Consider the following 14202-nt stretch of genomic DNA (forward strand, 5'->3'; position numbering starts at 1 on the left):
AAATTTAAAGCAAAATTTTGGGGAAAACTGTATCTGTGTTATGCGAGAAACCAGAGGCGAAAGCCGAAGTAAAAGCAAACAGAGTTTATTTGCTTTACAAGGTATAGCCAACGGAAAACACTCGCCTTCACGGTGGAATAATCCGGTGGTGCGCAGCGGGAGCGCGGTCCACGGAGATCGGAACCGAAACGTAATGTAGTCTGTGTAATATCCACGGTGCGTTTGAGAGACGCGCGGCACTGAACGGCACTCGGGAAGTACGTGGCACGATCAGTACATACCATTGATAATAACGGACGGTGTGAGTGTGGAAGTGAGGGGCTTATGTATGGTGTGGTGATAAGCAGAGGTGGGAAGTAACGGAGTCCAAATACTTTGTTACTGTACTTAAGTAGATTTTTTCTGGTATCAGTACTTCACTCCACTATTTATTTTTCAGACAACTTTTTACTTTTACTCATTACATTTTTACACAAATATCTGTACTTTTTACTTCTTACATTTTCAAAACCGGCTCGTTACTTTTAGTATTATTTCTTCTCATTGAGCGCCGTTTCCAGCCTATCATCCTATCATTGTGCGCCTTTTTTACCATGCCACTGGTGTATTATTTACTGGCTATCAGACATAGACGAAGGATAGCCGAGCTAACAATGAGCAGCACGTCTAAAAAAGGAATGGTTAATGTTAATTCAGAGGGAGTCACCGATGTTAAAATAACTAACAACGAGGACATTCCTGAACACCCATTGCCATATATGAGGGAAATGTTTGAAATAATCGGCGTCAAAAAGGATTCCTGGCGAATGCGTTGCGAATTGTGTCAACCCAAAAAACACGAAGTGCTGGCTTTCAAGAATTCGCCATCAAATTTAAGAAAGCACATACAGGTAATCTAACGTTTTATTGTTATCTTTCCTGTCATGAGCCATTTTAATGTTTTCAGTAATAATAGTGTTTGCTATGTCTGTAATGTTAGCATAAATTTATATAAGTGCACATTTTGGACATGTGTTTGCTTGATTACCAAATGTTAGTTAACTTTGCTAACTATAAATTTGTAATGTTAGCTAGCTGTTATTTGTATTGGAATATTAATTAATCTAATTCACCATCATTATATCACCCCCGGGTGCATAATGTTTACTTTTAAGGAACTGTAATTCTGTTGGTTGAATACATTTTCTATGTCCTATGTGTCTGTCTGTTTCCTAAATCTACTTGTCACTTCTAGAGAAAGCACACCAATCACTTGGAGAGATATACCCAGCTCACTTCAACTGCTCTAAAAAGAAGAGCTTCAGATGAAGGCCCCTCATCAAAGCAAATAAAGTTGTGGAAACCCAAGAGGGTCTCACAGCACAGCGTAGATGAAGCTATTGTAAACTTTGTCATTCAGGGTCTACATCCACTAAGTGTTGTTGAACAGGAGGGTTTTAAATCCCGTGTGCATCTCTTACAACCAAGTGTTGCAGTAATGTCTCGAGGTACTGTAAAAAACAAAGTTCAAAAGGCAACACATGAAATGAAGAACAACCTGAAAGCAGCCATGAGTGAAATTGAGTTCATTGCAACCACCACTGACTGCTGGACAGCACACCGACAGAGCTTCATAGGTGTCACAGCACACTGGATAGATCCAGAAACTCTACAGAGATGTTATGCTGCCCTGGCATGTAAACAACTAAAAGGCACACATTCTTTTTCTGCACTTGCAGGTGCCATGTATGAAATTCACACCGAGTTTAACATCTGTGACAAGATTGTTCGCACAACAACCGACAACGGCTCTAATTTTCTAAAAGCATTTAGAATCTATGGTGAGCTTGAAGAAAACAATAATCCAGAAACTGTGGAAGGGGCCAGGCAAAGTCAAGTGGGAAAAAGAGAGATTGGTGATGATGATGATGACTATGAAGAGGAGGAAAACAATGAGGGTGTTGAGTTTGTTGAAGCTGAAAATTATATATATATATATATATATATATATATATATATAATGATGAAATATAATGTATACCAAGTGTATCACCAAGGCCATATCCCAAATATATATATATATATATATATATATAAAAGAATGCTATGGGAACGCCCCTGCGTGACTACGCTCTGAACCACGTGTGAAATCTAGCCAATAGGCAAGCTGTGACGTCATAGACAGGCGACGTCGCATAAACCAGGAAGCTACAAGATGGCTGTGCGGTGGTAGCGACATTAGCTTCTGCAAAGAGAGAAGGTAAACGCCGCAGGGATGCAGGGAGTGTGGCACAGAGACGCAGCGTCTCGTTCCTTCGGGGAACTAGGGTTACGTTTGTAACATAGAGACGTTCCCCTTCAGGAACTTGAGCTGCGTCGAAACGCTATGGGAACGAGTGTCCAATCACGCCACACTGACCAGACCCTGCCGAAAGAGTGAGGGCCTCGGCACCAGCACACAGAACAGAGGAGCCGGGGTGGCTCTGAGGTCAAGAACATAAAACCTGACAAAGGTCAGCGGGGTGGACCAACCCGCAGCGTCACAAATGTCCCGGAGTGACACTCCAAGACCCAGACAGGCACTCTGAGTCGTGTCCCGGGCCACAGCCTCCGGGCGCCGCGGAGGAAACGTGTCACCAATGGGACCTACCCAGCGAACACGGAAACCCTCAGGGTCGAAGGGGTTAACCCCCGCGGCAGTACCGAACTGACCGGGCAGTTAACTGGGTCCAAGTCATGGTGCTCACACCATGATGCGAACAGCCGCCGTCGTGCGGCGTACGACCTCCTCGTGGAGGGAGCTCTGGAGTGGAGAAGGGCCTCTACTACCTCGGCAGAGAGAACAGCCGCTATGAACTGTGTCCCCTTAGGGGCCACAGCCTCCACAACCCCGGGCGGGGGTGAATCAGGGTTCCATTGAGGTGCTACCAGTAGGAGACAGACTCCCTCCTGGCGAACTCATTCCAGAACTCCCGAGAGCAGCGCGACCGGGGGAAAGGCGTACAGGTGTAGCCTCGGGCCAAGACCGTCCCATGGCAGCCACTGTCTCGACAGGGCATCTGCTCAGACATCCAACCGTCCCGGGACCGCCCCCCCACCCCGTGAGGGAAGCGTCCGTCGTTAGCGTTACGCGACGACAAGGAGTCCCTAAAATGGGGCCTCGGGACAGAACGTAGGGTCCTACCAAGCAACCAAGGCTCAAAGGGCACACCGCGATACAGATTCCCTCAGGAGTCTGGCCCCGGAGCCACCACTGGAGGGGCCACATGCGGTGAAGGCCGAGTGGATAAACACTGGACGCTGCCGACATGAGGCCCAGCAGCCTCTGGAACTGCCTCACAGTGACTGGCTGGCCTGCCCCTCCCCCCCTGACTGCAGTGAGGATGACTACAAACCGGGCGGGAGACAACCGTGCCAGTAACCCGGCCGAGTCCCACACCACGCCGAGAAAGCGGTTCTCCGCGCTGGGGAAAAGTACACTTTACCCGGCGTTTCAGTCTGAACCCCAGTACCTTCATGCAGGCGAAAACAGCATCTCAATGCCGAACCGCCTGGCGCTCTAACAAGCCAACATCAACCAATCGTCGATATAATACAAAATGCGGATGCCCTGAAGCCGCAGCGGGGTCAGTGCCGCGTTCACGCACTCTGTGAAGGCACGGGGTAAGAGCGCTAGGCCGAACGGAAGGACCGATATTGGTAAGCTTCGCCCCGAAAGCAACCTCAGGAACCTCCCGTGTGCGGTGAAGGACGGCTGCATGGGAGCATGCAACCTCCAGATCTAACGTATGACAAATCAGTCCTCGGACTTGACCTGGGACACGACCTCTCTAAATGAGAAACCTGAACCCGAGCCTCAAAAGTGAGTGGTTCAAGAAGTGGAGATCCAGAATGGGATGCAACCCACCGTCCTTCTTCGGAACAACGAAGCACGGGCTGTAGCAGCCTGACTGCCTGAACAAGGAGGAGGGAGCCACCTCGATGGCCCGCTTCCTCACCACCTGTCCCAGGACCAGAGCCTGCACGGGTTCCACCAGGGTGGGACACACCCCGTTGAACCGGGGAGGAGAAGACGCGAACCGAATCGCGCAGCCCTTCTCCACAGTACGCAGGACCCCCGAGAGACCCCTGGCAGCCCTCCAGACTGACAGAAAGTCTCCACAGGGAGAACCAACCCCTCGGGGCTGGCCACTGACCCACTCAGAGCGGCTGGAGCGGTGCTCTGCAGCCGACTACACCTCCTGAGAGGCGGCGGATCCCCCCCATCCGCAGCGACCATACGGGTGGAATACGGGAAGCAAACCGCTGGAGAAAGCTGCGCCCTAAACACGACCCATGGCAGGGCTAGCAGACCGTCCTCCTGAACCCGAACGGCAGGAGCAGCGCAATGCGGCCGTTGAAGCCCCCTGAGAGGCAGCGGATGATCCGCAATGAACCCTCGGGTGGAAATAAGGGAGTTAACCGCCAAAGGGAGGCAGCGTCCTGAACACCCTGTGGCAGGGCCAACAGACCGGCCTCCCGGTGCATGAGGACGAGCACCGTAGCATAAAATGTGCGCACCGCCCTCCAAGATGCAAGCCATCAGGCCTACGCACCACAGCCCGTTCACTAGGGGCATGGACGACCCTCAGGCCGTCCAGCCCCTCCTCGGGCTTAGAGTGTCGCCAGGGGCCCCTGGGACCGCCCCGCGGGAATCGGGTGGCAACACTCTCACCGGGCTATTTCGCTGTGCCCGGACCTACCAGGGCGAGGCTGCCGAGCAGCCCCATTGGAGCAGCGAGGAACTACCACTGAAACGCCAACACGGTCTCCTGAACCCGCCAGCAATCGCCCTTACCTACAGCGTTACCAGGTCAGGCCAGGAGGGGACACCATGGGGCTCAGAAGGAAGCTCGCATCATCCCCCATAGCAGGCCAGCCCGGTATGCCTGCAACACACTCAATGTGTGGAAGCAACCTGTAGCCTGACCTGCTGCGTAGCCCTACCCACCAGAGCCAAGCGGCTCAACGTAGGCAACCGATAGCCGTCACAGACGCAACACTCGGGAAGAGATAGCTAGCTAGCGTCTCTACCACAAGCGGCATCGTCCCGTAGCCACGCCACTTAGCTTCAACAACATTCGCGCACAGCGAAAGAACATCGGAAAAGCACGCGCGCACATGGGCCTCCCAGGACCCAGACACCTCGGTGCGCAGATCAGGGAAGGCACTGAGGCTGTGACACAGGGTGCAGGAACCGCACAACCAGCACACTGGGTGCGCGCTGCATCTGCCACACGACCGGCCAAGCTAAATCCAAGCTAAATCCAGCCCGCGCCACGACCTCAAGGAGCTCCACATACAGCACAGGCTGTGAGGAGTCCGCAGGCTCGCTAGCATCCATCATCTCAACCTCCTTGGAGAGAGAGACATGCAATGCTGCGCCACCCGCACCGGGAGAAGAAGCAGCCGCCAGGCATGCTTCTCCTAATTTCCAGAAATTTCATCCACCTCGGAGGAAGAAATACGGAGCACCGCGTCTCACACACACCGTGAAAAGAACCGATTCCAAACGAGCGCTCTCCCCGGGGAACGGGAGCTCGGCTAGCAGCCGGGAGCGCATAGCCGCACGGCTAAAATGCTAACAACCGATACCCTCGAGAGCCAACTAAGCACGTTCCTAAGCTAAGCAAACAACACATCGGCTGCAAGCAGGAAACACGCAGACGGAATTCTGCCTGCATATAAGCTCATGACTGCACAGATAACACACTCAAAGCGCTTACCTGAACGAGCAGAAGCTAATGTCGCTACCACCGCACAGCCATCTTGTAGCTTCCTGGTTTACGCGACGTCGCCTGTCTATGACGTCACGGCTTGCCTATTGGCTAGATTTCACACGTGGTTCAGAGCATAGCGTTCCTATAGCGTTTAGACGCAGCTCGAGTTCCTGAAGGGGAACCCTGGTGCTACATAAAACAACATAAAGCTATATAACAGAAAACACAAAGCTGACGACTAGTAATTGTTCTAGTATTTTATTGCATCCCTACCTCATAAAATCAGAGTGAACAAGTGTTTTTTATTCAATCTTTAATCTTTAATCTTTACCCATACCATTGCAGGGTTTCAGGTTTCTTTCCGCCCTTATAAACAAATTTGCATGTTCATCAAAGGGTGGGGTGAGGAAATATTAAAGAGTGACACAAATACATAAACAGAATGAACAAGAAAGGGCAAGGGAGAGAGAGACAAAATTGTAAGACAGTTAAAATTTTGCCAATTTTCTTTAGTCACAGCTTGTTCTTATTTTTTTGCATTTAATTTCATTATTTTTGCATTGATTTAAAACTATTAGAAGCGGAATACAAACATAATTGTTGTTCGCTGTCAGGGGATTTCCTTTTACAATCAAAGAACGATCAAACTGCAAACTCTGGTAAGATTTGACATGGTTGACAACCATTCTACTTTTTAAAAGTATAATTTCTTTTTTTATTATTTTTTTTACATTTATTTCTCATGCGTTTCATTTAAAATGCCAAAAATCAAAAATGATTGCATTACCATTACAATTAATAATAATTAGTATTACCAATAACTATTAATAATAGTACTATTATTATTAGTAGTATCATTATGATTAATCAATTATTATTTTTAATAACTTTTTTTTGTCAAAAACCTTTAAGTGGAAAACAAAGTTCAAGAAAAAATAAATCTATTTTAAAGTACAGTGGCCAGTTTTACAGATTCTATTTCTTTTGTGAATAAGTTCAAAATGAAATGAAGACAAGCACAAATACATAAAATAAATAAACGAATAAAGCAAAAAAGGAGCCATAATAGTTCACATTATAGCCCTAACCTTACCCAACCTGTTTAACATTCAAAATAAACAGGTAAGTCAAGTCAAGTCAAGTCAAGTTTATTTGTATAGCGCTTTTCACAACAGACATAGTCTCAAAGCAGCTTTACAGAAAACAACAGTGAAGGTGAATGGTGTGCGTTTGTCCCTGATGAGCAGCTGTGGCGACAGTGGCAAGGAAAAACTCCCTTAGATGATATGAGGAAGAAACCTTGAGAGGAACCAGACTCAAAGGGGAACCCATCCTCATATGGGTGACATCAAAAGTTTGGTCATAAATCTTTCAACAATACAGAACAATTTGTGATCATCATAGATCCAGCATCAGCTTCTCCATGCCAGGGCCTTTAAACACTCGGCATCTACTTCTCCATGATCATCCATAGGTCCATAATCTTCACGAGGTGGGACGTGACTGGAGCTGGCCAAACCTCAGGATGCCTCGGGATGGGGAGAGAAAGAGAAGCAGTGGAGAGGAATTAGCGTAGCTGCTGTTCATGATATTAACAGCACAAGTTGATAATGTGCATGTGATCAGATGTTCTGGAGCACAAGGTTGTGATGTGATGTGTGTTATGTGTAGGCTTTGCTAAAAAGATATGTTTTTAATCTGCACTTAAACTGGGAGAGTGTATCTGAACCCCCGAACACTGTCAGGAAGACTATTCCAGAGTTTAGGAGCTAAATGTGAAAATGCTCTACCGCCTTTAGTGGACTTTGCTATTCTAGGAACTACTAGAAGCCCAGAGTTTTGAGATCTCAGGGAGCGTGACGAATTGTAGCGTGTTAAGAGACTGGATAGATACATGGGAGCCAAACCATTTAGTGCTTTATAAGTAAGTAGCAGTAGTTTGTAGTCTATTCGAAACTTAATAGGAAGCCAATGTAGGGACGATAAGATTGGGGTTATATGATCGTATTTTCTTGACCTAGTAAGAACTCTTGCTGCTGCATTTTGAACTAACTGAAGCTTGTTTATTAATGATGCAGGACATCCACCTAGTAATGCATTACAGTAGTCTATTCTAGAGGTCATAAACGCATGGACGAGCTTCTCTGCATCAGATATAGATAACATATTTCTTAGCTTAGAAATATTTCTAAGGTGAAAGAAGGCTGTTTTTGTAACTTGATTGATGTGATTTTTAAAAGATAAGTTGCTGTCTAAAATAACTCCCAGGTCTTTTACCGTTGAACTAGTAGTTACAGAACAACCGTCTAAATGCAGGCTGAGATGCTGGAGCTTCTGTGTACTATTTTTTGGGCCGATGAGCAAAATCTCCGTTTTATCAGAATTTAATAGCAGAAAGTTATGGGTCATCCAATCTCTTATTTCTTCAACACACTCAGTTATGCGAGCTAATTGAGCTGTATCGCCTGGTTTGGATGAAATATATAGCTGGGTATCATCAGCATAACAATGGAAGCTAATTCCATGCCTTCTAATAATATTTCCTAATGGAAGCATGTATATTGTAAAAAGCAGGGGTCCCAGAACTGACCCTTGTGGCACGCCATAATTTACTAGCATTATTCTGGATAGCTCTCCATTTAAATCTACGAAATGGTAACGATTGGACAGGTAGGATTTAAACCAGCTTAATGCCTGTCCCTGAATACCGATGTAATTCTGTAAGCGATCGAGGAGAAGATCATGATCTATAGTGTCGAACGCAGCACTAAGATCTAGTAAAACTAATAGGGAGATGTAGCCTTGGTCTGAAGCTAAAAACAGGTCGTTAGTGATTTTAACTAGAGCAGTTTCTGTGCTATGATGGGGCCTAAAACCTGACTGAAACTCTTCAAAGATATTGTTCTCCTGCAAGTGGTTACATAGCTGGGCAGCGACAATCTTTTCTAAAATCTTAGACATAAATGGGAGATTTGAAATTGGTCTGTAATTCGATAGCGTGTTTGGATCCAGATTAGGTTTTTTAATGAGGGGCTTAATAACTGCTAACTTGAGGGATTTAGGGACATGACCTAACAATAGTGAGGAGTTAATAATATTTAAAAGAGGCTCACCAGCTGTATATAACACTTCCTTCAGTAGTTTAGTGGGAATTGGATCTAACTGACATGTTGTTGATTTAGCTTTCATAATAGCATCATACAGCTCTTCCTGTCCTATACATGTAAAACAGTGTAGTTGTGGGGTTGTAAGTACGATTGTGTCGGGAGATGCTGTCAGAGGTTGAACTGCCACAATTGTTTTTCTAATGTTATCTATTTTTTCAGTGAAGAAATTCATAAAGTCTTCACTACTAAACTGTGATGGAACACATTTTTCAGATCCCTGATTTGTTGTTAATTTAGCGACTGTACTGAAAAGGAACCTGGGGTTGTTTTTGTTATTTTCTATGAGTTTGCTCAGGTGTTTAGCTCTAGCAGCTTTTAGCGCCTGTCTGTAGCTCAGCATACTGTCTTTATACGCAATTCTAAATACCTCCAATTTAGTTTTCCTCCATTTTCTCTCCAGATTACGTGCTGTTCTCTTTAGGGCATGCGTATGACTATTATACCAAGGTGCAGGTGCTTGTTCTCGAACCTTTTTTAACTGGATGGGGGCAACAGTGTCTAAAGTGCTAGTAAGGATAAGGTCTATGTTGTTTGCCATCTCATCAAGATGATCAGCAGTTATGGGTTTAATATGAAACTGAGATAAATCAGGCAGGTTATTTATGAATCTGTCCTTAGTGGTTGGAATAATAGTCCTACCAAGTCGATACCGTGGTGAAACACGGTTAATCTGCTCTACCGGTAGTGTGTACAGTAGGAGATAATGGTCTGTGATGTCATCATTCTGAGGTAAAATATTTATATCAGTGACGTCTGCTCCGTGGGATATTATTAAGTCTAGTGTGTGGTTAAAACGGTGGGTTGGTCTGGTGACGTTTTGTTTAACTCCAAAAGAGTTTAGTAAATCGACAAATGATAATCCTAGGGCATCGTTTTCATCATCTACATGAATATTAAAATCTCCTACAAGCAGCACTTTATCAAAGCTGATCAGGAGGTCTGAGAGAAAACAAGCAAACTCATGAAGAAAATCAGCGTAGGGCCCTGGGGGTCTGTACACGGTGACCAGAGCGAGTTTTCTATGGATGTCTGAAAGTGCAATTTTAAGAACGAGCACTTCAAATGATTTAAAGCTGAATCCTAATCTCTGACTAACATTAAGAGAAGCACTATAAATGGTTCCTACACCCCCCCCACGACCAGTCTGACAGGGCTCATGCTTATAAACATATCCTGATGGTGTCGACTCGTTTAGACCCATATAATCACCTGGTTTAATCCAGGTCTCAGTGAGACAGAGTGCATCGAGATTATTATCTGTGATCATCTCATTTACAATCAGTGCTTTGGGTGCAAGTGATCTAATGTTTAAAAGACCGAACTTTAGAACTTTGTTGTGTTTGTTTATCTGGCATTTTTCAGTTTTAACTGCAATAAGATTATTTCTGGATCTTGTGTATGTAAATCTTGGTTTTACTACACGAGGAATAGATACGGTTTCTATAAACTGGGCTGTGTGTGAACTTGTAACTATTTGGTCTGTAGTATGCGTGTTCTTATAGTTGAAGATTTCTTGATGTCTTACCAGTCAGATGGTGTGTAGTATCCTAGAGATGTTATCTGATAGCACTGCTGCTCCAACTCTGCTGGGGTGCAGGCCATCAGGGTAAGGAGAAAAGAAAAGCAATGATAATACACAGGCTTAACAACATATTTTTTTTACTTAACAGAAAAACAGGTGTCTGATTTTTTTGAAAGTTTCAGATTTGCTCTTCTGGCAATATCTCATTTGTTCCAGGGAGAAGTCACCTCTCCAAGCCATAATTTAACTGTGGGAGCCTCTTAATTCTCCCCAGAACAGCAGTAGCAACTGTAAGTAAACTGTATTAAATATTTCATTTGCAAACTGGTTAGTTGCACTTCTAGTACTTCTAAATACACACCAAACCTGTCACCTCAAAAGCTCAGCGTCTTCAGACAAAAAACTGAAACTATGAGACAAATAAGCATCAAATGATTTTCTTTTATCCCTAGTGGTAAAATATTTAGAAACATTCTATGTAGTTTCTTTTTCCAGTAGTGTAGTTCATGGATAACTTTAAACTGAATGAGGCAGTGTTGAGAATTAGTAGTGTTTATTCATATCTTCTAAACAACTTTGATCTATTTTTTAAGGATTTAATCTGCTGTTCCATTTCTTCCTAAGTATCCCTGGGGAGGAAAGGGTTAATAGATCATAGAATAATGCTAATGGATTTTTACCTCCTTTACACTCATCAAAACCTTTGTTGTTAACTGACTGTGATGCCTTATCCAAGCAAGGAGTACGAGTGTGTCTATAAGTATATATCTGCAGAAATAACAAAGATAAAGACTTTTTAAGTGAAGTCAAGAAGCTTTTTATTGTCAGTTCAACCATATATAACTGATGCAGTACACAGTGAAATGAGACAACGTTCCTCCAGAACCCTGGTGATACATAAAACAACACAAAGCTAAAGACTAGTAATTGTCTTCACCACATAAAGTGCATCATAAAGTGCGACTCAAGACAGTGTAAGAAAACACAAGACAGTGTTGGACAAATACACAAAACACAAAATAGCACCACCAGTAAACCTATATTACCTATATATAATACCTAATTATAATACCTATATGATACCTATATATTACACAGTGCCATGTATAGGAGAGAACTGAGTACAAAAGGGTTTGTGCTAAAAAGCAACATCAGCAGTCAAAATGATGTGCAAAAACAGCATGTAAACAGAATGTAAAACAGTTTGTAATAATGAAGTGTTATAATATGGGTAGTGCTGTGACGATAAGTGGATGGATGTGTGAAGTGAGTATGACTGTGTGTTGAGTGGGGGTTGTACTGATCAGTCACACGGTTCAGTCACACAAGTTGAGTTTGTGTGCGCGTAAGTTTTAGTTCAGTTCTGTGTTGAGAAGCCTGATGGCTTGAGGGAAGAAACTGTAGCACAGTCTGGTTTATTTAGCTATGTACTGTGTCAGCTATATATATATATATATATATATATATATATAGTTGAAATGACAATAGAAGATTGTTGACTTGACTTGACTTTAGACAAACACTTGCTAAATTTCCACTTTCTCCAAGTGGGCAAACAGGAAAGATTTCTCTTCTCTTATTTGACTAAGGCAGTGTTAGGCAATGCACCTTCAAAACATGTTGCAGGATCTAAAAAATGTTAATGTGAAGAAAAATAAATCTTGACACCAAACATATTTTGAAGAGTTTGAGATTAACCCTAACCCTAACCCTTTTAAGATTTTGGAGTCAAGTATTTTGTTTAGTTAAACATATTATGCTACAAGCCAATGACAGATGTTTCATTGTTGGAGAAGATCCAGAAAAACAAATTCTTAGAGCCAAAGATAAGCTTATAAAATCAGTTTTCAAGAACATTCTGTGAGAAAGTGAAGCCAGAAGACAATGTAATGAACTGGAGACTATTTCACAATGCCCCATAACAATGCAGTGTCCCAAGCTCTTAGCAACCAGAGTACTTGTAACTAACTGAATAGTAAGATCGTCTTGCTGGACCTGTAGCAGCTTACACAAAAGGACTAATAAACATATATCAACAGGATGGCCATGGTGATCGAAGTTGCCTATTTTTTCTTCCGAATAATGAAAAAAGAAAGGAAAATTTCCCTTCTCATGACTCATTAAAATGTGTCATGAGAAGGGAAATTTTCCCTTAATAATCCAATGGTGAGGGTTAATATCCAGGTACAATATGGAACCAGGCGTCTGCAGTAAGAAGTAGAGGCCAAGTTGAGGTAAGGTTGAGGTAAGGAGCTAAACAGCAGATCTTTCAGAGAATTATATACAATTATTTAGACTCTAGTCCGACAAGCTTTCTGCAATCTGTTATTCTGTGAAATCAGTGGTTAAGTTATATGTGAGGTAATAAAGAAGGTGTTATCAAATAGTGCTACAGGGGTCCCCTGGTGGTCTAGTGGTTAAGATGCAGCGCTCTCACTGTTGCGACCCGGGTTCGATCCCCGGTCAGGGAACCATCCCCAGCCACTCTCAGTGCCGGTCCCAAGCCCGGATAAATTGGGGAGGGTTGCGTTAGGAAGGGCATCCAGCGTAAAACATATGCCAAATCAAACGTGCGGAGAAGCCGAAATAAAGCCGAAATAAAGTTTTATCAAATAGTGCTACAGACCGTGAAAGTTCTTTATCCTGTTACAGTAGATTCGCACCAATCATGGTTGAACACTGAAATTGCAATCGCACAGTTTCTTGAAACAAGAATCATCATCTGTCAACCGTAAATTTCTATTAAACTTTTTTTGGTAAATGTGACTTGAACTGATGAATTGTGCAGATGAATCCTGAATGTCAATAATGAAGGCGAGTTAACGGCATCAGAACAACCAATAATCAACTAGTTTTCTAAAACAGGTCAAAGTTGAATCGGATGAACCTTTAATTGGAGATTGTATACAAAACATAGATTACAATTTCTGAAAATGGATGAACAACAAATAAATGAACAAACAGTTGTATAATACAGTAAAAGTGTGAATCCTGCCCGGTCTCTTGCAATCAATATAAATCAAATATGCAATCAAATAAATTAATTTGTTGCTGCTAAAATTCATAGATGCTACACAGAAAGAATTAAAATGTTGTGTATCACTGTAATCACTGTAACCCAAATCATAGTTTATATCAAGAAATCCTGAAACTGTGCGCCATCATACTGACAACACGACAAAACATTTTGATGTCATTGTTTGTGAACAATGACAAAGGGATTTTTCATTCTGATGGGAATGACATGTTCATTAACACAAATACTTACTTTTGAGAGATGAACTAAGGATTTTGAGAAAAGTAAAGGCTTTTGCAAGAAATCCATTGTATTGTGCTGTTTGTACACGTTTTGAGAATGCACTTACTGATTTGCAAATATTAAGGATGATTTGAGAAATGCTTCAAAGCAACTGAGAAAAACTGTAAGACATTTTATGGATTTTATCACAGCTCTTGTAAAAGCCATTAATAGCCAAGAAAGAAATTTTTTCAAGTATATCAGGCAAGTTCTAAGTTTCCTGGTGGTCTAATGGTTAGAATGTGGCGCTCTCAGGGAACCAACCCCAGCCATTTTTAGTGCCGGTCCCAAGCCCGGATAAATGGGGAGGGCTGCGTTAGGAAGGGCATCCAGCGTAAAAACATGTGCCAAACCGAACGTGTGGATCATGAATACGGATGATCCGCTGTGGCGACCCCTAATGGGAGAAGCCGAAAGAAAGTTTATATCAGGCAAGTTCTAGAAATTCAGTAAAAGGCCTATTGTGAACACTGGTAA

General features: G+C 43.4%; 2 protein-coding genes and 1 long non-coding RNA gene across 9 annotated transcripts in view; all 3 read left to right on the forward strand.

Moving 5' to 3' along the window:
* Positions 1-387: 387 nt before the first annotated feature.
* LOC310733744 (uncharacterized protein) lies at positions 388-2899 on the forward strand (the record flags this gene model as incomplete). Its single annotated transcript, XM_083555148.1, has 3 exons — positions 388-890; positions 1235-2014; positions 2555-2899. Exons 1-3 carry the CDS (start codon positions 594-596, stop codon positions 2897-2899), a joined length of 1422 nt encoding a protein of 473 aa, XP_083411274.1. The 5' UTR covers positions 388-593.
* A 3094-nt stretch (positions 2900-5993) lies between these two features.
* LOC310733108 (beta-1,3-galactosyl-O-glycosyl-glycoprotein beta-1,6-N-acetylglucosaminyltransferase-like) overlaps positions 5994-14202 on the forward strand; it is a 10423-nt gene continuing 2214 nt past the window's right edge. Inside the window, exons 1-2 of one of the 7 annotated variants that reach the window (XM_083554049.1) lie at positions 5994-6860; positions 10511-10717. The gene's annotated coding sequence lies outside the window, so the exon portion shown is untranslated. Of the gene's footprint in view, positions 6861-10510; positions 10718-11939; positions 12673-14202 lie in introns of those variants that run through there. The other 6 variants (XM_083554053.1, XM_083554052.1, XM_083554050.1 and 3 more) reach the window with 6 other exon arrangements.
* The window catches only part of LOC310733124, a 90856-nt gene continuing 84167 nt past the window's right edge, over positions 7514-14202 (forward strand). The window contains exon 1 of the long non-coding RNA XR_014535627.1: positions 7514-7857. This is a non-coding gene — a long non-coding RNA (uncharacterized lncRNA). The remainder of the gene's footprint in view (positions 7858-14202) is intronic.

Source organism: Silurus aristotelis (assembly GCF_946808225.1).
Source record: "Silurus aristotelis genome assembly, chromosome: 11".
Taxonomy (NCBI): domain Eukaryota; kingdom Metazoa; phylum Chordata; class Actinopteri; order Siluriformes; family Siluridae; genus Silurus; species Silurus aristotelis.